This window comes from Prionailurus viverrinus, chromosome A1 (genome assembly GCF_022837055.1).
Source record: "Prionailurus viverrinus isolate Anna chromosome A1, UM_Priviv_1.0, whole genome shotgun sequence".
Lineage (NCBI taxonomy): Eukaryota > Metazoa > Chordata > Mammalia > Carnivora > Felidae > Prionailurus > Prionailurus viverrinus.
Window position 1 is genome coordinate 47,849,371 of NC_062561.1, and position 25,829 is coordinate 47,875,199.

Genomic DNA, 25,829 nt, shown 5'->3' on the forward strand with positions numbered 1-25,829 from the left:
TAAAACTTACTAATTTTCTTGTATTCTTGATCTGTTAGTAAGGTTAAAGTCTAATTACCATCCAGCTTTTGTCAACCTCCATGTCTCCCTCATTCTCTCTAGTGCCTCCTCTCACCTCCACACCTATTCAGTTGTCTAGCATCTAACTTTTTTTATTCATCCTCTCTTGCTTTTCTGGACTGTTCTTCAACTGGATTATTACTATAACTTGTGAGGAGTTCTCTGCCATCCTTTTCCCCATTGTTAGAAATTTTTTCTATAATATCAGCATCAACAACAAAGATCTTTTGGTCATGTTACCTTTCTGAATTAATCTCTGTTAGTTTCTTGTTGACTGTGGAATAAAAATCCAAACTCCTTAGCCTAGCAAATAAAATTTCATTCCATTCACAATTGGAACTAAGCCTATCTTTCTACTACCGTTGTTCTCTAAGTGAACTCCAACCACTTACCTCATAATTACTAAAGTGTCACAGCTCTGTGCCTTTACACATGCACAGGCCCTCCTGGGCCTTTTCTGTGAACGTTTGTCTCCCCACAGCCTCCTGATGCTTCTAGCTTGAGAAAAATGGTGGTACTCAGATATAGATGTTCGGTGCTCTGTACTTCTAAGACACATTCATATCTCCTTAGTACCATCTACCATTGTTTCTATAATTAAATCACCAATAGAATAGTTATCCTATGAGTTACTAATCCATTAGGTATTAAACTCAAATTTCAGATGTCCATCAATTTCTAACTGATGGGTTTTTGAGATATTAACTGAATTTACCCTCTTCCTTCTGAATTTTGAGACAAGAGTCAGGTAGGTGTCTAAATAACAGCACTAATAGAGCTATTTTGCCATTCTGATAGAGCTGAATTGGAGAACTCATCTTGGACCTATGATAGCTGGTAACACTATTGGCAATGACCAATATCATCTCTTGCTTCTACATTTACCTGACAACTAATAACTCTATTTCTGAAAACTGACCCTGGTTCACCATGAAAACTAGGGATAAAATTGAAGGACAACAAGAAAAATCTTATTAAAATTCTTACTATACTGTAAAAGGATCAGTCAACAAATATATGCATATTACAGTAATGGGCCTCCAAATAGCTTGTAAAATATGTGGCTTTGTTTTAAGTCTGAAACATTTCTGAGAGGTTTCTCTTTTTAATGTTAAAATATGATTGTTAAAAAATGTTATAAAAATTGTTAAATGTCATTGACTGCTTTTATATGAGCTAGTAAACCTTTAGTTTTTATGAACTTTATTTTTTAATCCCAAGTTACAGTAAAATTGCCATTGCATTTAAACTTTTTAACCATAATGTTAACCTGTCAGTTAAAATTCCTTCTGAAAAAGAGTGATGTGACAGTGGCAGAATTTAAAAGTAAATGGTTTTGCTGTATTTTTTTGTAATAAAAAAAAAGGCTATCAATACATTCTCAGGACTGCACATTTTCTTCTCAGAGTAGCCTACTTAAATACACAATTTCATTATTACAAGTTAAAATTAACTTGTTTGATAAAATAGTGAACATCTTTCCTAATTAAAAGTGGTCATTTCTTAGGGCTCTTGGGTGACTCAGTCAGTTAAACATCTGACTTCAACTCATGTCATGATCTTGCATGGTTCATAGGTTTGAGCCCTGTGTCGGGCTCTGTGCTGACAGCTCAGGGCCTGGAGCCTGCTTCACATTCTGTGTCTCCCTGTCTCTCTCTGCCTGTCCCCCACTTATGCTCTGTCTGTCTGTCTCTCTCTCTCTCAAATATAAATAAATATTTTAAAAAACAGTCATGTCTTTTATCAAGAAGAGAAATAATGAAATTGATGTTATTGTTACTTATTTATAATTACAAAACATACTTTCCATGCAAAAATCCTAGAATCATTCAGAATATCACAGCATCTGTATTATTATGCTTTATTTAAAAAAAATTTTTTTTAAGTTTATTTAGTTTTAAGCAAGAGAGCAAGCGGGGTAGGGACAGAGAGAGAGGGGAGAGAATCCCAAGCAGGCTCTGCACCATTAACACAGAGGCCTATGCAGGGCTCAAACTCATAAACCATGAGATCGTGACCTGAGCCAAAACCAAGAGTCAGAGGCTTAACCGACTAAGCCACCCAGGCGCCCCTTAAATTATTATGCTTTATAACAAGAAAATTTAACATGTCCTATGATGCAAGCCATTACACCTTTTAAAAATAAATGGAACAAATTTAAGCAACCATATACTTTAAGAAATATGCTTCTACTTACAAATGGACTGTTTGAGATTGTGCATTAGCCCTTTTTAATGTTCTTATGCTCCCTGATTCATTGGTATGACCTCTTTTATTTTCACTTTTGCTGTGCTTTTTAAGAAAAAAAACCACTTATTTTACATCATACACTTTAATATTTTTCAGTTGAAAATGAAGATGAAGCTGAAAGGGTTCTTTTTTCCTATGGCTATGGTGCTAATGTTCCCACAACAGCCAAAAGACGACTAAAGCAAAGGTAAAATCAATATATATTTGTTTTACTTATCTACTCAAGCTAAATGTAATTACATTATGCTTTTTGATAATGTGCAAAGTAAAGTTACTTTATTCTTAGTATGCATAAATATTAAATTGCTCACAAAATAAAGCACAGTAAGTTATAATCCTGCATTTCATGTATTTTTAAGTGAGTTTAATGATCAATAAACTAGAAGTGTACATTAGTATTTTCCTAGAATTAGGTTCAGTGATAATGACACCATTGTGATTTTATTTTCACATTAATTTCAAGTGTGCTACAAATGCGTTTGTACCAACAGTTTTCAGATTAAAATTAAATAGGCTTCCTTTTTCTCTTGTTTTTTATTCACCTGTGTACATTCCTTGACTCATACTTGAGAAAAAGAAAGAGGGACGCAGAGAGAAAGATGAGATAGCACATTATATTATGATTAAAAGTAGGGGCATTAGGGAGGACACTTGCTGGGATGAGCACTGGGTGTTATATAGGGGATGAATCACTGGAATCTACTCCTGAAATATTCATAGCACTATATGCTAACTTGGATGTAGATTAAAAAAGAAAGAAAGTAGGGGCGCCTGGGTGGCGCAGTCGGTTAAGCGTCCGACTTCAGCCAGGTCATGATCTCGCGGTCCGTGAGTTCGAGCCCCGCGTCGGGCTCTGGGCTGATGGCTCAGAGCCCGGAGCCTGTTTCCGATTCTGTGTCTCCCTCTCTCTCTGCCCCTCCCCTGTTCATGCTCTGTCTCTCTCTGTCCCAAAAATAAATAAACGTTGAGAAAAAAAATTAAAAAAAAAAAAAAAAAAAAAAAAAAGAAAGAAAGTATAAAAGACTTTGTGAAGACCAAGAAAATTTGGGGGAGATCCACTAGTGATTTTGTGAGATTCTGTTTAAAGTATACTATGGGGCACCTGGGTGGCTCAGTCAGTTAAGTGTCCGACTTTGGCTCAGGTCATGATCTCACGGTCCGTGAATTCGAGCCTCGCATCAGGCTCCGTGCTGACAGCTAAGAGCCTGGAGCCTGCTTCAGATCTGTGTCTCCCTCTCTCTCTGCCCCTCCCCTGCTCACGCTCTATCTCTGTCTCTCAAAAATAAATAAATGTTAAAAAAAAAAATTTAAGTGCACTAAGAGAAAAATTGTACCTATATTAATCCGTTTTCCAGTTGACCTAGCTAAATTTTTTTTTTTATCTAACTTCTTTCTCTCACTTTAACTCATCCTCCTATGCAAAAACATCTGACTGTCCCATATGCTACTGTATCACATCTAAATATTACTGCCAGACTTCCAGGCCCTTCCACGTGGCCCCACCTCTCCAACCTTCCTTGCCTCTCTACCTAAAATCAGGGTAGTCTATCTCTATGCCTATAAACATCTATTTGCTCCATACCACATAATAGAGCATTTCTCTTATCTCATTAGCTCTTGTTTCCCACATCATTTCCCCAGCCAAATGGAAGGTTCCTGAAGGTCAGCAATGATATCTTACTTTTGTTTATTCTCTGTCTCTACCTAGCATGGTATAAGATACCTAGTAAAATTGTCTGTTCATCTGAGTATTTGAGGATTCAAATCTGCTTGTTTCTCTTTTTTTTTCAATGTTTTTATTTATTTTTGAAAGAGAAAGAGAATGCACACACGCAGGGGAGGGGCACAGAGAGAGAGAGAGAGAGAGAGAGAGGGACAGAGGATCAGAAGTGGGCTGACAGCAAAAAGCCCAAAACAGGGCTCAAACCCACAAACCATGAGATCATGACCTGAGCCAAAGTCAGACACTTAACCAACTGAGCCACCCAGGCACCCCAACTGCTTGTTTATCTTTTATTTTTATTTGAGTTGATTTAAGTGTTTAGAGACTTACACACTATGTAAGAAAAACAATTCATCTGAACTCTAATAGTTTTGTAGAAACTTTGAAGTGATGGCTAAGAGAATAAAATGTCTTTAACGCTATGATGTAAGATATAGGCCATTTTATAACAAAACAAATGGGTGCTTTGAATGTATGTCTCTTACTGGTTAAACTAAATATCTGGAAGAATTTTAGACCAAGGATAGATGACTGTCAAGTATTATTTTATAGTTGGAATGGTTAATTCTGTCTGGTGAAGGTGCAAGTATTTCTAAATTATGTATTATTTGAAAAATGAGCTGTAGTCCCATCCCATTCCCCTTCTCTGCTCAGTCCCTCATGAGTCATTAAGGATGACCTAGGCTATTTTGTAATTTTCCCCATATAACTGTTTTTGAGCGTTATATTGCCTAGGGGGGAATAGAAATACACTTTTGTGGGGAAGAGACTTCTTGGTCAGTGGTAAATGCTTGGTAAATACTAAAAATTGAAATTTGAAGGAAAAAGTCTATTCTTTTCTTTTTTAGCATATGAATCCTTCAAAAGAATCTTTCTCACAAGGAAAAAAGAATTTTGCTGTTGTAAGCTTTTTTCTTTAGCCCTAAATGCTGAGTTCCTCTAAAATTGAAAGCAATTATTGCTGTTACCTTACTTTTTTTAAAAGAATTTCCAAAAACAGATGTTGATTCCTTAATAATTAGAGTGGAGATTCAAAGAACCACAACTGATTCATATTCTGAATAATTTTAACTATCCAAATATTTCTGAAGATTTTATCACTGAGCTATCTGTGTGCCTTGAACAAGTGCCTAATGGGCATACTATTAATATCTCCTACCAGCTGGTGCCAGGCATTCGTCTCATGGTGAACCAGAGGGTTATTTTGAGGAAGTGCTTCTCAGGTCATCTAAACTGAGTGAAGGGAAAGTAAGTCTAGGTATCCAGAGAAGACATTTATGTATTCCTTCAACATCTTTTATTGAGTACCTACTATATGCGTAAAATTGAGCAGTGGCAAAGAGGATCCCTCTTTTAGGGTCTGACACATATCCAAAGTTTGCAAGGTCTGTATTTCACTTTCAGTAGCTATTTGTAAAGAAGTCAATGGCTTCATTCTCTGTTTAACTGATTTAAGATGAAAGCAATGTAACCTTTGAGAGAGTCTATATTTAATTCTTCACATTTAAAATTAAAGCAATAGAAACTGAAGGTGCATTATAAAACAACTCAATCAGAACGGCAAATGAAATGTTTGCATAATAAAGTTTTCATTATATATTAGTCTACGCCAAGATACATGAAAATATCAAAGGAACTTACTTTTCAACTACTATACACTATACCATTCATACTAAGTTCAATGTGAAATCTCATACATTCAACAGCCAGGTTTAGGTACTTTAGGTTAACACTTAATTGGAACAGATTTCCGATTATAAAAATATTATGTTTATTTTAGAAGATTGTTAGTAATCCTACCATCCAAAGGTAACCATTCAAAAATGTATAATAGATATACATATGTCTTCTTGCATATTTACGGTATTAAACATGGGAAGTTTAATATTTTTTCTTACAACTCCATCTCGAACGTTTCTTGTATCACTGAATAGTCTTCAAAAAGATAATTTTTAATAGTTATCCAAACCTTTAATTGTTAGGCCTTCTGCTTTGAGTTTCATGTTGTTGTTAATAAATTCAATAGTCACTGAAAATTTTCATTGGTTACCTGTTGCTACTCAAGGTATATTATGAAATTAAAGTGAGAAAATGGATGCAAATTTCACCACACAGTCCCTGGCACATAGTGGGTTATTTAGGAAATGTTAACTGGTTATGCCAGTTAATGTTTCTTAGAGTAAATTACATAGTTGATTTTAGAGGAAAAGCTAGTGTTCCAAAAACTTTAGGTACAATTTAAGGTTTTAATTAAAATCATTTTGTTTGAGAATTGTAATGAGACTTTTTAAAATAATTAGTCAAGACACTCCCCTGGACATGAAACCAGTTTTGAGATTTTTTTGATATCTGTCAATCAATCTTAAGACATATACTATAATGCCAGTTTCCTATAAAAAGAAGTAGCAAAATTAGCTTTTGTAGTTTGAAAAATAACTCCCAAAAACTGTCTTTTAAGCACGTTGTAATTATCAAATAAGCTTACTCACAGGTTGACGTTTCAGTGGAGATATGAACAATAACTAAATATCACATTAAACTCTTTCTGGGACAAAGTTGCAGTAAGTTAAAAGGGCTTATACAATTAAGTAGATTAAAATGAAATGGGCTCTTCTTGACTTGACTAAACTTGAAAATCTGAAGTAATGTTTTTGTTTCGGTCATGATTGTTTTGAAAATAGCAAACAAGATTTTCTGGTTACATGTTTTGGTTATGCTCTTTAACCTGCATCTTAATTGGGGAACTGCCAGGCACTAGCGTGGTCTTAGTGTGCGCTTCTCTGTTTGCTTTGGCAGATCTGGATGAAGAGCCTTTTCTGAAGGTTTTTAAACCTTTCAAACTGCGAGATTTACTGCATACTCCAGACCTTTTGTTTTAGTTTCTGTCTAGTTTTATAAAGAGTGTTAAGTCGAAATTTTCACAGTACGCTGAACTTTATAATAAAGGAAAATATTAAAGCTGAGAAAACTTTTTTTTTCCTCTAGCAGACTTTTGTGTAAAATGAAAATTTTTCTCTCTTTCTTCTCATGTATGTGAGTTGTCATTTTTGTCCTTGGGGAAAGTTGTTCTTATTTGGGTTTGTTTTTGGAATAGTCCTTTAAAAAGTTACAGCCATTCTATTCGTGATCAACTTGAGAGTTTAAACCTATAGAAGAACCTAGAGAAAGTGTCATATGACTATAGATAATCAGCTTGAGACCATTATTTGGTTTTCAATAATTACCAGTAGAGCAGGCAGTATAGGTGCCAACGTGAAGAGTTCTGAAGCTAGAATCATTCTGGTATGTGTGCCCCTTTTTTGGAACCTTTTTTTTTTTTATGTCATACTAATAGAGATAAATCTCTGACCTCCTAAAATTGAAAAAGATCAAGGAGCCAAATGCTATTTCAGGCAAGTAACTAATTAGCAAGTAACTAAATAAATACAGATATTTATTTAGAGTTTTGGTGATACTAAGAAAACCATACCAAGATTGAAGGAATTGAGGCAGAACATCAATCCTCCATTGTGCTTTGACATCTCATACACAGATCAAGATCTACCTTGTCCGTATCGTCTGGGCTCTACTACTATGAAATTATGTAATAATCAGAAGTGCTACTTCCATTGACAGATCTAAGAGAATAAGTTTTATTTGGAGTCAAGAAGTGATGAGGGAGCTGAAAGATGACCTTGCTGGGATTATTCCCTGGCGGGAATAATTTTACCAGTAACAGGTGAAATTTTCGTTTAATATTTATTTCTTTTTAATTTTTTTAAATGTTTACTTATTTGTTAGAGAGACAGAGACAGAGTGTGAGCGGGGGAGAGACAGAGATAGAGAAGGAGACACAGAATCTGAAGCAGGCTCCAGGCTCCGAGCTGTCAGCACAGACCCCAACACAGAGCTCAAACTCACAAACCACGAGATCATGACCTGAGCCGAAGTCGGTCACTTAACCGACTGAGCCACCCAGGCGCCCCATTTCATTTAATACTTAAATACAAAACTATAGTCTTGTAGCATTCATTTTTAGTTGATGTTGAACTTAATCTTGGTACAGGTAGGATTCACAGTCACATGGCAGTTAATATAATTACAAAGAAGTATTGTTAAGTTGTACCTACTTTAGTGTCTCAACAGATAGCCTGTAAAAGCAAAGCTTTCTTGAGTTTAGTACATTCTGTACAAAATAAATAAATAACTAGCCTTTAGCAGGAGTCATTTTTCCCGACTGTATCCATAGTTACTTTTCATAAAGAACTTGGGAAGGACTTGTTTGCATTCTATGTGCATTGTGCTTAAGGAGATATAAACTCAGCTACATAGAGGAGAAATTCTTCATTTGTCTTGCTTTGAATTATAGTTAAAGTGAATTTCTTTCTTCCCACTTCTAACACCCCGGGTTTCTACACAGAATCTACCTGTGACACCCAAAACTAGTGAAAAAATTGAATCAGTTATCAAAAATCTCCCCAACAAATAAGAGTCCTCGACCAGATAGCTTCCCTGGGGAATTCTACCAGACATTGAAAGCAGAGTTAATACCTATCCTTCTCAAGCTGTTCCCAAAAATAGGAACGGAAGGAAAACTTCCAGACTCATTCTATGAAGCCAGCATTACCTTGATTCCCAAACCAGACAGAGACCCCACTAAAAAGGAGAATTTTAGACCAATATCCCTGACGAACATGAATGCAAAAGTTCTCAACAAGATACTAGCAAATCAAATTCAACAGCATATAAAAAGAATTATTCACCATGATCAAGTGGGATTCATTCCTGGACTGCAGGGCTGGTTTAATATTTGCAAATCAATTAGTGTGATACATCACATTAATAAAAGGAAGGATAAGAACCATATGATCCTGTCAATTGATGTAGAAGAAGCATTTGACAAAATACAGCATACTTTCTTAATAAAAATCCTCAAGAGGGGCGCCTGGGTGGCGCAGTCGGTTAAGCGTCCGACTTCAGCCAGGTCACGATCTCGCGGTCCGTGAGTTCGAGCCCCGCGTCGGGCTCTGGGCTGATGGCTCAGAGCCTGGAGCCTGTTTCCGATTCTGTGTCTCCCTCTCTCTCTGCCCCTCCCCCGTTCATGCTCTGTCTCTCTCTGTCCCAAAAATAAATAAACGTTGAAAAAAAAAATTTAAAAAAAAAAAAAAAAAAAATCTTCCACTTTTTGCAGACTACATGATACTCTACATGGAAAACCCAAAAGACTGCTAGAACTGATACATGAATTCTGCAAAATCTCAGGGTATAAAATCAATGTACAGAAGTCAGTTCCATATTTATACACCAACAATGAAGCAGCAGAAAGAGAATTAAAGAAACTGATCCCATTTACAGTTGCACGAAGAACCATAAAATACCTAGGAGTAAACCTAACCAAAGATGTAAAAGGTCTGTATGCTGAAAATTATAGAAAGGTTATGAAGGAAATTGAAGAAGACACAAGAAATGGAAAAACACTCCATGCTCATGAATTAGAAGAATAAATATTGTTAAAATGTCAATACTACCCAAAGCAATCTACACATTCAATGCAATCCCAATTAAAATTGTACCAGCATTCTTCTCAAAGCTAGAACAAACAGGGGCGCCTGGGTGGCGCAGTCGGTTAAGCGTCCGACTTCAGCCAGGTCATGATCTCGCGGTCCGTGAGTTTGAGCCCCACGTCAGGCTCTGGGCTGATGGCTCAGAGCCTGGAGCCTGTTTCCGATTCTGTGTCTCCCTCTCTCTCTGCCCCTCCCCCGTTCATGCTCTGTCTCTCTCTGTCCCAAAAATAAATAAACGTTGAAAAAAAAAAAAAGCTAGAACAAACAATCCTAAAATTTTAATGGAAACACAAAAGACCCCAAATAGCCAAAGTAATAATTAAGAAGACCAAAGCGCGAGGCATCACAATCCCAGACTTTAGCCTCTACTAAAAGGTGTAATCATCAACACATTATGGTATTGGCATAAAAATGGACACATAGACCAATGGAATAGAATAGAGAACCCAGAATTGGACCCACAAATGAATGGCTAACTAACCTTTGACAAAACAAGAAAGAGCATCCAGTGGGAAAAAAGACAGTCTCTTTAGCAAATGGTGCTTGGAGAACTGAACAGCAACATGCAGAAGAATGAGACTAGACCACTTTCTTACACCATACACAAAAATAAACTCGAAATGGATGAAAGACCTAAATGTGAGACAGGAAACCATCAAAAACCTAGAGGAAAAAGCAGGCAACAACCTCTTTAACCTCAGCTACAGCAATTTCTTGCTCAACACATCTCTAAAGGCAAGGGAATTAAAACCAAAAATGAACTATTGGGACCTCATCAAGATTAAAGGCTTCTGCACTGCAAAGGAAACAATCAACAAAACTAAAAGGCAACCAACAGAATGGGAAAAGATATTTGGAAATGACATATCAGATAAAAGGCTAGTATGCAAAATCTATAAAGAACTTAACCAAACTCCACACCTGAAAAACAATCCAGTGAAGAAATGGGCAGAAGACATGAATAGACACTTTTCCAAAGAAGACATCCAGATGGCCAACAGACACGTGAAAAGATGCTCAACATCACTCATCCTCAGAGAAATACAAATCAAACCCACACTGAGATACCACCTCACACCAGCCAGAGTGGCTAAAATGAACAAATCAGGAAACTACAGATGCTGGCAAGGATGTGGAGAAATGGGAACCCTCTTGCACTGTTGGTGGGAATGCAAACTGGTGCAGCCGCTCTGGAAAACAATGTGGAGACCCTACAACCCAGCAATACCACTACTAGGAATTTACCCAAAGGATACAGGAGTGCGAATGCATCGGGGTACATGTACCCCAATGATTATAGCAGCGCTTTCAACAATAGCCAAATTTTGGAAAGAGCCTAAATGTCCACCAACTGATGAATGGGTAAAGAAGATTTGGTTTATATATACAATAGAATAGTACTTGACAATGAGAAAGAATGAAATCATGCCATTTACAGCAATGTAGATGGAACTGGAAGGTATTCTGAGTGAAGTAAGTCAGTCAGAGGATAGATATCATATGTTTTCACTCATATGTGGAACTTGAGAAACTTAAGACCATTGGGGAAGGGAAGGAGGAAAAAAATACCACAAACAGAGGGGGAGGGAGGCAAACCACAAGAGACTCTTAAATACAGAGAACAAACTGAGGGTGGATGGCTGGCGGTGGGGGGGGGGGGGGGGCGGTGCGCAGGTGTGGAGAGGGGAAAATGGGCAATGGACATTGAGGAGGGCACTTGTTGGGATGAGTACTGGGTGTTGTATATAAGCCAATTTGAGGGGTACTTGGGTGGCTCAGTCAGTTAAGAGTCTGACTCAGGTCATGATCTCACGGTTTGTAAGTTCAAGCCCCACATCGGGCTCTGTGCTGAAAGCTCAGAGCCTGGAACCTGCTTCAGATTCTGTGTCTTCCTCTCTCTCTGCCCCTCCCCTGCTCACGCTCTGTCCCTCTGTCTCCCAATAATAAATAAATGTTAAAAAAAATTATAAGCCGGGGCGCCTGGGTGGCGCAGTTGGTTAAGCATCCGACTTCAGCCAGGTCACGATCTCGCGGTCCGTGAGTTCGAGCCCCGCGTCAGGCTCTGGGCTGATGGCTCAGAGCCTGGAGCCTGTTTCCGATTCTGTGTCTCCCTCTCTCTCTGCCCCTCCCCCGTTCATGCTCTGTCTCTCTCTGTCCCAAAAATAAATAAATGTTGAAAAAAAAAATTAAAAAAAATTATAAGCCAATTTGACAATAAATTATATTTTAAAAAAAAGAATCTACCTGTGACACTAAATCATTCACTACAATATGCCACATTTAAAGATGTAGGAGGTTGAAGTATAAAAGAAATGAACTGGCATCTGTAATATTTGCCTTCCCTTATCAACTTTATGTATGTTTTTATTACTAGTTTAATGCTCAGTTGCTGAGCACTAGTCATACTTTAATATTGAAGCTCTGCAACCTAAGTATATGGTTTCTAGCAGTGTGTTCATGTAAACAAAGTGCATTTACAGCAAAATTGATTAAGAAGGATTTATTCAGTGCTGCTTTCGTTAGTACACACCACAGGGGATAAGACCTTGTCTTCATGTAAGTAGCATCTTTTGGGAAAGAAAAGATTAACACATGTCAAAGAATATTAAGAAACATCCAAAAATGTATAATTTAGAGCTGTATTGTACGCTAGACTATGTCAGTCAGAGGAATAGAGATCAGTGAAGACTAGCATGATCAGAAATGGAGGAAGTAGAACTTGCAAGGAGCCTTTAAGAAAAAGTTGGATCTGTCAAGCAGTGAACTAGTCTGCCGTCTCCAGACGGGGAACCAACAGACGTATAGTGCAAGGAATATATAAAACATGTTTATGGGACAGTAAGTGGAGTAGACATTAATGGAAAATAAGGTTGGTTCAGTTGACATTACAAAAGGCCTTCATATTTTTATTTTTTTATTTATATTTTTTAATGTTTTTTAATATTTATTTAATCTTGAGAGAGAGAGAGAGAGAGAGAGAGAGAGGGAGACAGAATCGGAAGCAGGCTCCAGCCTCGGCGCTGTCAGCACAGAGCCCGATGTGGATCTCGAACCCACAAACCACGAGATCGTGACCTGAGCCATGTACTAGGGCATGAAGAAACAGGAGGTCTTATAAAGTTCAGTCATTCAACAGTTTATTACTGAACACCTACTTCCTTTGTACCAAATATTATTCAAGGTATTTTGAATACATTAGAGAACAAAATAAATAAAAATTCTAGTCCTTGGAGAACTTTTCATTGTAGTTCATGAGAACTTAAATTTATACCAATCTTTCGAGAGAAATGTCTGAAAATCCGTAATGCACATGTGTTTTGACACAGTCATTATGCTTTCTGAGGAAATGGCAGTACAAGGTGTGCAAAGATAAACTTATGTAATTATTTAGAATTTTCTATAGCACTGCTGTGACTGCTATAATTGGATTGTGTTTTTACTGTTGAGTTATAAGAGTTCTTTATTTTTCTAGATACGAGTCCCTTATCAGATAGGTATTTTGGAATGTTCTCCTCCATTTCATGGGTTATCTTCTCATTTTTTTAATGGTGTCTTTTGAAGCACAAAACTTTTTAATTATGATGCAGTCCACTTTATCTAATTTTTCTTTTGTTGCTTGTGCTTTTGGTGCCACATCTGAGAATCCTTTATCTAAAGTCAGGAAGATTTACTCCTGTGTTGAAGACGTACTCCTGTGTTTTCTTCTAAGCATTTATATTTTAGTGTTTACATTTAGGTCTTTGACATACTTTAAGTTAATTTTTTTATGTCATATAAGGTAAAGGCTGTGTACTATTTTAAATATAGCTACTAAAAATTTCTAAATTACATGTGGACTTGCATTATGTTTCTATTGGACAAAACTGACCTAGACCAACAGTCTCCAAACTTTTTGATATGACTCCCTATTGGGGAAAAAAAATTGAACATTCACCCACCAATATATATACATGTATTTATCTCTCAATTATATACATGTACTATCCTATGAATAACATGTATGTTAAAATACAAAACTACATAGAAAATTAACATTTAAAGACACTTAATAGTAAAATAAATATAAATAAAATTTCCCACACTTCAGTGGATTGTTTTGTACGTAATTGCTTTTGGAGACCACCAGTCTAGACTGTGATCTTAACTTGATAATTGATTGGCTCAAATGTTCTTCCTTCTCCACTGTATTGATAGAGAACTCTCTCAAGTGCAGATCTGATCATGTTATGCCTACCGACTTAAGGATAAAATCCAAACTCAGCTTGTCATTTAAGGTCTTTCATATGTCCCTGCCTCTGTCTCTCTAGCTTCAGCCTTCACCACGAGCCATACATTTTATCAATCCACAGCATACCTCCCTGCACATCATCCTTTACCTATGCTTTTCTCTCTACCCAGAATGCTATTTCTCTGCTTCCTCTCCAGATTACTATTAGTCTTCATTCCTCAGTGTGCCCTTTCTTATCATTTAGCACACTGTGGTAATTTATTTGTCCGTCTTCCTCAGGAGACTATCAGATCCTCCAGGGAGAAACTGTGTATTCCTGGTACCTATATAGGTTATGGGCTTTTAATAATTTTTTTTTTAATGTTCATGAATATCTTGGTGAATGAGCTAGTAAACACATTTCTTCTAATTCAACCTGCTTTTCTACAGACATTGATATTTATGATCAAGAAAAAAATTCTAATTTTTGAATCATTTTTGTTTCATTGTAAATATGATAATGATCAAAAATTTTATTTCTCGTTTTTTCTGCATGTCCTAGATTTCACAATATTTTTGTTTGTGTTTTTTGTTTTTGTTTTGTTTTGTTTCTGTAACATCCATAATCCATGGGCTAAATGTGTCATTTAGGGCAATCTAAGAACCTTAATACTTAGTACCATTTCTGAAATGTCTGTGAAGAAATGTGTTCTGCTGTCTTTACAATGACTTAGAGGTAAATGTTTTAAATGTGATCAGTGCATCAATTGGAGACCAGTTATACCACCATGTCTTCTACATTATAAATATTATGTATCATAAGTGATACCAACATTCATAGTAAAAGTCACAGTCATTCTTGTCAGCATCAGTTCTTAGAAAGTTTTTCTCAATAAAATAGTTCTTTTTTTTTTTTTTAATATTTATTTACTTGAGAGAGAGAGAGAGAGAGAGAGTGTCCTGGGGGCCAAGTGGGCCTAGGGGTTGGAGTAACCTGTGCCCATAGATACACTCCTTAGTTACCGGAGTGGGGCTTTCAAATCCATTTGTTCCTTCCTTGGCTGGAGTCTTTATAGGGGGTGGCAAGGGCTAAATGCAGGGCCACACAATTTCCTTGTGGAACCTTATTTCTTTCCCCAATGGTTCTTTTCTCAGGGGGCCTGTCGAGGGCAGTTCCCCAACAGACAATTCCCAGCTACTTTTATTAAGGCCAAATTACATAAAAACAGGAGTACAAGAAGCTTCACTGTCGGTGGGCCGCCCTGCAGTCCTGATCCGTCCACCCCCGGGGCCCTGCCTTCAGGCTGGTTGGATAGCTCGGCTTCCAGCAAGAGAGCGTGAGCTGGGGAGAGCAGAGAGAGAGGGAGAGAGAGAATCCCAAGCAGGCTCCGCACTCAGTGCAGAACTCAGTGCAGGGCTCGATCCCACAAACCATGAGATCAAGACCAGAGCCCAAATCAAGAGTCAGCTGCTTAACCAACTGAGCCACCCACGTACCCCTCAATAAAATAGTTCTATATGCTAGTAATCAGAACAGTATAGAACACATTAGGAGCATTTCGAGGCCTCGTAAGATAGCTCCCTTCTATTTAGAGTTGATTTTCCTCAGTCAGAATCCCCAACCAAAATCAGGGCAATTTTTAGTAGAAGGAGGTAGCCCTGGTATTGGGGCTTAGGCACCAGCATGTCAAGAATTTCTCGAATTCTCTGTTTCATATCATGTGATATTTTGCACTGATAAATGGTATCACACCATATCTGCGTAAGAGCATTATTCAATTCCCAAACAAACCAAAAAGCACCCAAACCAAATGAGCTACTTGCTGTTATTAAACTTGATGTCTTCAAGTCATTATCGTCTTCAGAATGTTGGTAATGGGTGACCTTTGCATCTGATTATTTTCTCGCATCCTTTTTTCTTTCATTGAATGTCATCCGCAACTGTTTTCTGTGTAGTAGCCTTTGATTGTGTTATTGTTCTATTCTGAGCATGGCACAAACATGGTCTGTACCTTCAACATCCATTTACTGAGAAATTAACTGTGTACAAAAAGACCCTCATCTTTCTGTGGGAGACTTATTCCTAACATTTATGAAGGATGAGGAAGAAAATGAAAATATGAGTGAAGATGACTCCAAGGATTTTTATTACCTTAGTAAAAAACAGAGTTAATGATATAAAATACTGATGTTTATGTATTAAAGCTGTAAACATAACATAAAATTAGCATTAAGACTTATTTGTAGAGATCTTATTTTAGGGTCAAATTTGAGAGAACTTGGCATATTTTAGATTGGGAGATAGAAAATGGGGTAGCCATAAACCGTAAACACCTGTAAAATCTGTAAAGGAAGAAAATAGATTAGTGGTTCCCTAGGGCTGGCAGGAGGCTGGGGAGCAATGCTAACAGGGAAATATTTCTTTTGTAATCAAAATATTCTAAAATTGGGTTATAGTGTTAGTTGTATAACTCTAAACATACTAAAAACCATTGAATTGAACACTCTAAATGGATGGACTTTATAATATGTAAATTACATAGCAATAAAATTATATGTCAGTAAAGCTGTATTTTATTTAAAAAAAAAAAAAAGATTGTCAGGGCACCTGGGTGGCTCAGTCAGTTAGGCATCCAACTTCGGCTCAGGTCATGATCTCATGGTTCGTGAGTTTGAGTCCCGCATCAGGCTCTGCTGACAGCTCGGAGCCTGGAGCCTGCTTCAGATTCTGTGTCTCCCTCTCTCTCTGCCCCTCCCCAGTTCACACTCTATCTCTCTCTCTCAAAAATAAATAAATGTTAAAAAAATTTTTTTAATGATTGTCAAAAAATAAGGACTGTGTATTTTCTGCCTCTAACTTTAGCTGATTAAGACAAAATCTTATGCCAGTTGGAAAGATAGAAATTTAGAAATGAGCATATCTAAACAAACTCCCCAATTTGCTGTATAAACTTTTATCAGAACTCATCTTTTTCATTTGGAATAACAAGGCCTTAGAAATGGATGTATAGGATGATGTTTAGCATTATTTTCAGAATTTTTTGTCTGCATTCCTTTATCCAAGATTAGGAAATATTTAAAAATATAATGGAATTGTTTCTGTTCCACATATAAATAAAATAATTTTCTTTAAAATGAAAATATTTTAGGGGCGCCTGGGTGGCTCAGTCGGTTGAGCGTCCGACTTCGGCTAAGGTCATGATCTCACGGTCCATGGGTTCGAGCCCCACGTCGGGCTCTGTGCTGACAGCTCAGAGCCTGAAGCCTGTTTCAGATTCTGTGTCTCCCTCTCTCTGACCCTCCCCCGTTCATGCTCGGTCTCTTTCTGTCTCAAAAATTAATGAAAATATTTTATGCCATGTCATTATATAACATCTTGGCCTCTCAGATTCCACAGCTTTTGCAATTCAGTAGACTAATTCATATAGAATATGAAAATATGATAAATAAGAAATTATGAATTTTTAGAATCACAGACAGGGTCTTTGGAGCAACATGTCTTCTCAACAGTATTAGCAGTTCTTTAAAGAATTCTACCACTTTTTTTCCCCCTAGTTGTTAGGAGGAATGATTTTATAACTGAACTTTTTTTTTAATTGTGTCTTAAAAGTGGAATTGGGGTATTTCATGTTTAATGTGATGTTAAATACTAAAGGTTACACTCTGTACAGTAAGTTGTGATCATGTGATAGTCAAAGGGTGATCTTTTACTACTGAGACATTCCCCATTTTTCATGCATCTTTTTCATTTCTACTTTCAATAGAAACTCTATTCAGTTGTTTTTTGTATTATAAAATGCATTAGGTTGTGTGAGGGAAACACTGAAGCTTTTCAAAGTGCAGGCTTATTATTGTTTCAACTAATTGCCTGATTTGTTTGTAAATGGGAAATTTTTATAAAAATGGAGAAAGCTGTAAATTGCTGTCTGTGGGCTTTTCAAGCAAGTATAATGTAACTCTACTTTTATAGCAAGGGCTAGAAGCCATTACTGCAGTAATCAATATATCACAGTTATATTATTATGGAGATTTTAATGTTACTTTCAAAATTCTGAGCTGTTTGGATATTGGTCTTCCACTGTTGACACCTGATAATATTTGACTCCATATTTTTTCTGTAAATATTTAAGAATTACTAGGAAATGGTAAGTCAATTTTTAAGCACACAAACACATTTTTAATATCTTAGATAACATTCCTCTTTTTTAAGCATTAATTTTCTTACTTCATTCCGTTAGTGTCCACTTGGCAAGAAGAGTGCTTCAGTTAGAAAAACAAAACTCACTGGTTTTAAAAGACCTGGAACATCAAAAGGACCAAGTAACACAGCTTTCACAAGAGGTAAATAACTTAAACAAAAGAAACATATATAAAGAATCACAGTGTTCATTTTAATTCTCTGTTACTCCTTTGTCTGTCTTCTGAGCAGTTTTCAAATAAGCTGTTTGCTAGAACAAAATGATGTTACAACGTACAAAACTAACCTACTGTTAAAGCCTTATAAAACATCGTGCAGTGTATGGTAAAACTAAGATCAAAAAAGAGATTAAATGCCCAGACTAAATATAAATGCAGACTAGACAGGCAGAGCTTTGATTTCTGAGAGTATCAACTGGCAAAACGGGTTTGGCGATTTTAGGTGGCATTTTGAGTTTTTTAATAAAACCTCATCTTAAAAATTTTTTCTTAAATTTTAATTCCAGTGTGGTTAACATGTACTGTTATCTTAGTTTCAAGTGTACAGTATAGTGATTCAACACTTCCATACGTTACTCAGTGCTCATCAAAATAAGTACACTCTTAATCCCCTTCACCTATTCCCCCATCCTCCCCCACCACCACCCCCACCCACTTCCCCTCTGGTAGCCATCTTTAAAGCCAAACTTTAAAAAAGAGATGAAAAATTGTCTATTAAACACACACTTAACTTGGTATACTCTTAAGCTCTCAAATTCTTTGGTACATGATAGTTCCCAAAGTATCTTTTAAAACTCAGACTCATATTTCTTATTTTCCTTAGCCTTATGTCATCTAAAACAGATACATATTTGTACATGGTATTTTTAATCCTTTTACTTAACATCTAATTACATTTTTCTGTACTTCTGAAATTCAAGTAATAAAATAAGTATAACCAAAGATGTCACCTCATTAGTATTCCTTTTATTTCCTGAGTTTCAGCATAACAAGTTTTTTGTTAATAATTTAAAACTTCGATCTTATAATAAAGGGATTTTTAGAGGCGTATATCAATACATATCATGTATTCTTTGTTTTCTGAAGGACCTGTTCATATTTACCTTTATAGTACCCTCTATTAAAATACTTTTAATAATGTGACATTAGGAGGATTTGTGTGCTCAAATTCCAAAAGACCAGAAATAACTTCCTACTATGGGGCCCGACATAGAGTTACATTTGGGACAGAAGAGTGTCGTGCCACAGCCAGCTCCGCCGGCAGGCGTGCGAGGCACAGCCAGATTTGGAGCATTTCTTGTGTCTGTGGAATAAATATTCCTACCGCGACTAACTTTGAGCTGCCAACATCACGTCACTGCACACAGAATAAAGATACTCAGTAGCACACTGTTACATATTGTCCCCACCATACAGATACAATAGACTTGGATAAACTGAAGAGCATAGATAATAGTAAAATAATTAAAAATGCATGACTTTGAAAATTTGTTCCCTTGGGGCGCCTGGGTGGCACAGTCGGTTAAGTGTCCGACTTCAGCCAGGTCACAATCTCGCGGTCTGTGGGTTCGAGCCCCGTGTCGGGCTCTGGGCTGATGGCTCAGAGCCTGGAGCCTGTTTCCGATTCTGTGTCTCCCTCTCTCTCTCTGCCCCTCCCCCGTTCATGCTGTGTCTCTCTCTGTCCCAAAAATAAATTTAAAAAGTTGAAAAAAAAAAAAAAGAAAAGAAAATTTGTTCCCTTTTTTTAATAAAATTGATTTTACTGGGGCGCCTGGGTAGCTCAGTTGGTTGAGCGTCCGGCTTCAGCTCAGGTCATGATCTCATGGTTCTTGAGTTCCAGCCCCATATCAGACTCTGTGCTGACAGCTTAGAGCCTGGAGCCTGCTTCTGATTCTGTGTGTCCCTCTGCTCCTCCCCCGCTCATGCTCTGTCTCTCTCTCTCCTTCAAAAATAAATAAAAACATGAAAAAAAAATTTTTTAATAAAATTGATTTTATTGGGGCACCTGGGTGGCTCAGTTGGTTGAGCATCAAACTTCAGCTCAGGTTGTGATCTCATGATTCATGAGTTCAAGCCCCACATCGGGCTCACTGCTGTTGGCATGGAGCCTGCTTTGGAACCTCAGTCTCCCCCTGTCTGCCTCTCCCCTACTCACACTGTCTGTCTTTCTCAAAAATAAATAAACATTTAAGAAAAACATGTCTTGATTTTAAAAATAAAATAAAATTGATTTTATTATAAATTTAAAGTTTTTAATATTAGATGTATTAACATTCAGCTCACAAAATTCCTGAAAATTTACTAGTCAGCTGTGAGAAACTACTGTAAGCCAGCACCACTACACCATGAAAGGATAAATAAATGATTACAGAAGCCAATGAGATGTTAAAGAAATTTCTGTTTGCTAATACATTATACATCACTCATGTTTGTTTTAATTTCAGAATAACCTATCAAACATATTTCTAAAAAAAATTAAACTTGTCCATACTTGTATAGGTACATATATGCACGTCATAATATTACCTTAAAAAAAAATAAATAAAACTACCTTCCTGAACACTTCAGTTCATTGAAATAGGAATTGTTTTTTTAAGTTTATTTATTTTGAGAGAGGGAGAGGGAGATAGAGAGAGAATCCCAAGCAGGCTCTGCACTGTCAGCACAGTGCCCAACGTGGGCAATCTCGCAAACTGAGATCATGACCTGAGCCAAAATCAAGAGTCAGACACTTTTTTTTTGTTGTTTATTTATTTTTGAGACAGAGAGAGACAGAGTGCGAGTGGGGGAGGGTCAGAGAGAGGGAGACACAGAATCTGAAACAGGCTCCCGGCTCTGAGCTATCAGCACAGAGCCCAGTGTGGGGCTCGAACCCACAAACTGTGAGATCATGACCTGAGCCGAAGTCAGGCACTCAACCGACTGAGCCACCCAGGCGCCCCAAGAGTCAGACACTTAACCAACTGAGCCACCCAGGCGCCCCCATTTAAGGTAAGCTGTTGGCTTATATTGAGAAAAAGATTTAAATACTGAAATACATGTGATAGAAAATGGTATGATACCTAGAATTTGCTTTTAAATACCCTATAAAAAGTGGGGGAAGGGCTCATAAATCAAAGGAGAATCTCAAAATCTCAATCATGTTTGGAGCTGGGGTAAGATTATATGTGGATCTGTTATTCAATTCTGTACTTTTATGTATGTTTGAAAATTTTTCATAAGACATTGGGAGAAAGAATCAGTAACCGTATCTTAAAAATTTTATGGCTACCATAGTATATAACTTTTCCCTTAAGATTGAAAATAAAGTATTATAATTTGAAATATTCTTGCGATTTAACTGGTTTTTGCCTCACAAAAATTATACTGCTTAAATTGAAAATATATAAACTAATTAGCTGAAAGATGATAGTATTAGTACAGTCAGTATAACAACTGACTATTCATGATACATGGTGAAAAAAATAGAGAAGGAAATTCTCTCAGGATCTATATTCTTTTAAACAGTTTAAATATTAAAACTAGCTTGGAATTTTGAGGATAATACACAGATAGAACAAATAACTAAAGCTAGAATTACCATTGTTAAATATGTTATTGAGAATATGTCTGAGATTAAACATAAATGAATTGCCAACATGAGAATGCTAAAAAATAGTCAAAATGAAAACAAATATTCCTTTTATAGTGGCTTTATTGAGGTATAATTGACAAACACTAAGCTGCACATACTTAAAGTGTACAATATAATAACTTTTGACACATGTATACCTGTGGAATCACCAAAATGTGGATAATGAACACATACATCACCCCAGATGTTTCCTTGTGCCCCTTAGGAATCTCTCCCAAAATTCCCTATCCCCAAGATGGTCCTCAGGCAACCACTGACTTGCATTCTGTCACCATAGATTGACCATGTTTTTGATATTTTATATAAATACAGTCATAAAATATGTGTATATATTATATACACACACATTTTTTTGGTCTGACTTGTTTCACTCTGCCTAATCGTTTCAAGATTCACCCATAGCCCTTTTCATTGCTGAGGAACATTCCATTTATGGGTATACCACAGTTGTGCATTCATTCACCTGTTGATGGACATTCAGGTAGTTTGCTGTTTTCGCCTGTGACAAACAATGCATATATGGATATCCATGTACAGTCTTTCTACGAACGTATGCTTTTGTTTCTTTTGGGTAAAGACCTGGGAGTGGATTAGGTGGATCATGTGGCTAGGGGTCTGCTTAATGTTTTAAGAAACTGCCAAACTGGTTTACAAATATTTGTACCATTTTACATTTCCACCAGCTGCATGCGAAAGTACTTATTCTTCTACATCCTTGCAAAGACTTGATACAGTCCGTGTTTTTAATTTTAGCAATTCTGATGGGTGTGTCATGGTCTCTCATTATGGTTTTAATTTGCATTTTCCCTAATGACTCACGACAGTGACCATCTTTTCAGATGCTCTTTGCCCTCTGCTCTCACTGGGAGAAGTGTCTTCAAATGTTTTGCCCATTTTATCACATTGTTTTCTTATTATTGAGTTTTGAGTATTATTTATTGATTTTAGATACAATTCCCTTATCAGATATGTGATTTGCAAATATTTTCTCCCACTCTGTGGCTTGTTTTTCCATCTCTTAAACATGTTTAAAGAGCAGCTTTTGTCAAATCCAGTTCATCAGTTCGTGCTTTTATGGACTTTGTTTTTAGTGTTGTGTCTAAAATATCTTTGCCTAACCCAAGGTCACAGGGTTTTTGTCATGGTGTTTCGTAGTTTTAAGTCTGTAATCCATTTTTAGTTTATTTTTGTATTGTTTGCAAAGTATAGATTGAAATTCACTTATTTGCACATTGAAATCAAATTGTTCTCACATCATTTGCTGAAAAGACCTTGTTGGAAATTAGTCATAAATGTGTGAGTTTGTTTCTAGACTCTCTGTTTCCAGTTATCTAATTTGCCTGTCTTTATGCCCAGACCACACTCTCTTGATTTCTGAAGCTTTATAATGTCTTGAAATTAGATAGCATTGGTCCTCTAATTCTGTTCATTTCAGAGATTTTCAGCTATTCTGTATCCTTTGCATTTCCATATGAATTCTCTAATCATTTCTACAAAGAAAAAAAGAAAAAGCTGGGTTTGATTTTGATTGGGATTGCATTGAATCTACAGATCAAGTGGGGAAAATTGACATCTTAATAATATTGAAATTCTATCCTATTAATTGGCCATATCCTGCCATTTTTATTCTTTAGTGTAAAAGTTTCACATCTTTTGACTAGTCTTTTTTTTTTAAGTTGTTTTATTTATTTTTGAGAGAGAGAAAGAACAAGTGAGGGAGGGCAGAGAAAAGGTGAGAGAGTGAATACCAAGTAGGCTCCACACTTCAGCACGAACCTGATGCAGGGTTCAAACTCATGAACCATGAGACCGGGCGCCCCTTGACTAATCTTAATGTTGTATTATGTTTTTCCATTCTTCTACTTTTAATTTCTTTATGTCTTTATAATTGTCTTATAGGCATCATATGTAGATGGATCTTAGTTTTTTTTTTTATCCATTCTAACAAAATAGGACTTTAATTGGAGTTTTTAGAACATTTACATTTGATGTGTCTCTTGATAAGTCTGTCATCTTGCTATTTGTTTTTTATTCATCCCATCTATTCTTTCTTCCCTTGTCCTTTTATTTTTCCCTGCCTTCTTTTGGATTAGCTGAATATTTTTATCATTTTATATGATCTCATTATTGGTTTATTGGCTTGAACTCTATTATTACAGTACTTTCTTTATAGTATATATCTTTAACATCATCTCATTTCATTTACTACATCATGTATAGTTTAAAAGCCTTAAAATAGTATAGTTCCATTTGTCCCCCTGCCCAGCTTTTGTGCTCCTGTTGTCATATATTTTACTTATACATGTAGAAACTGCACACAACATTGCTATTATTTTTCTTTAAGCAATTGACAATTTTTTGAAGAGCTATAATATGAGGAAAAGATACTATATTTAACCAAATAGTTACCATATCTGGTGTTCTTTATTCCCTTGTGTAGATCCAAATTTCCATTTGGTATTATATTGCTTCTGGTTGATGTACTTCCTTTCACAGTACCTATAGAACAAGTCTGCTGGTAATGAAGTCTTTCTGCTTCTGTATGTTGCAGAAAGTTATTTCACCTCTTTTTGTTGTTTCTTGTTTTTATATGTCTTACTATTTTAAACAGAATTTAAGATTAAAATGTATTTCTGACAGTTATGTTTACTAAGGCAAAAAACCCCGGAAGTATACATTTAAGGATTCACTCTTTTATGACAATAAAATTCACACATAAAAACTGTACAATTCAGTGGCTTTTGGTGTGTTTACAGCATTGCACTATCACCGCTATCTAGTTACAGAACATTTTCATTACCCAGACAGAAATTCTGTACCCATTAAGTAGTCACTCCCTGTTCTCCCCTCCCCCCCAACCCTGGCAACCACTCTGTGCTTTCTGTCTATGGATTTGCCTGTTCCACACCCTTCTATAAATGGAATCGTGCAATATGTGGCTTTTTTTTATCTGGCTGCTTTCATTTAGCATAATGTTTTCAAGATTCATTCATCTTGTATCATCTATCAGTACTTAATTCCTTTTTATGACTAAATAATATCCCATTGTACAGATGCATCATATGTTGTTTATGCATTCATCCATTGATGAACATTTGGGTTATTTCCACCTTTTGACTATTGTGAATAGTGTTGCTATAAATATTCAACTACAAGCATTATATTTGTCTACCTGTTTTAAATCTGTGGAGTAAACACCTAGGAGTGGAATTGCTGAGTTCATTTTTGTTTTACAAAGATAATTTTCCCAGGGTAAAAAAGTCCAGATTGGTTCTTATTTCCTCTGTCTCTTTTTCAGTACTTGAAAGATGTTGCTCCACTCTCTTCTGGTTTGCATTGTTTCTGCCAAGAAATATGCTGTCTTTATCTTTGTGTCTCTCTAGGTAATGTGTCTAATGTCTCTAGAATTTTTTAAGATTTTCTTTTTTTCACTAGCCTTAAGCAATTTACGATGTGGTTCTTGTGATTTTCTTTATGTTTCCTCTGCTTGGGTTTTATCAGACGTCTTATATATGTGTGATCATCAGATTTGGATATGTTTCAGTCATATGTCTTCATATATTTTTCTACCTTACCCTCTGTTTCCTTCGGACACTCCATTAGACATGTATTTATACCACTTGAAGTTGTCCTACAACAGAACAGATGCTCTTCTCTTCATTGTTTTCCGTCGTTTTCTGCCTTTCCTTTTGCATAATTTCTCTTAGTATGTCAAGTCCACTAGTCATTTCTTCAGTGTAAAATCTGCTGTTAATCCATTCTAGTGTTTTACGTCTCAGATATTGCAGTTTTCATTTCTAGTTCTCTTTTGTATCTTCCAGGTCTACTTAACCTTTTCAGACTTTATTTTCTTCAGCATAGGAAATACAGTTTCAATCACTATTTTGATATTCTTGTCTACTGATTCTATTATGGTGGCTGCCACTTCTTGGTTAGTTTCAGTTACATTGATCTGTCTCATATGTGTCATATTATCCTGTGTTTTTGCATGCTTACTAATTTTTCACTGGATGACAAATGTGAATGTTACCTTACTGCTAAATATTTTTGGATTCCTGTAAGTGTGTGTTAGCTTTGTTCCCCAACATGGTTAAGTTTCTTGGGAAAGATTTGGCCCTTTTAAGTCTTGCTTTTAAGCTTTTATAAGCAAAGAAGCATTGATGCTCAGGCTACTTTTTTTGTCCCCTCCACTACTGAGACCAAAGTCTTTTGAAT

At 36.3% G+C, this 25,829-nt stretch overlaps 1 protein-coding gene across 8 annotated transcripts in view; it reads left to right on the forward strand.

Annotated features, from left to right (window-relative positions):
* PIBF1 (progesterone immunomodulatory binding factor 1) overlaps positions 1-25,829 on the forward strand; it is a 208,321-nt gene that overhangs the window by 125,306 nt on the left and 57,186 nt on the right. For all 8 annotated transcript variants that reach the window (XR_007150468.1, XR_007150467.1, XR_007150471.1 and 5 more), the window contains exons 13-14: positions 2,407-2,497; positions 18,022-18,124. Coding sequence is in view for 5 of the 8 variants with exons in the window: in XM_047850739.1 (XP_047706695.1) it covers positions 2,407-2,497; positions 18,022-18,124 (194 nt within the window). In the remaining 3 variants the exon portion in view is untranslated. The remainder of the gene's footprint in view (positions 1-2,406; positions 2,498-18,021; positions 18,125-25,829) is intronic.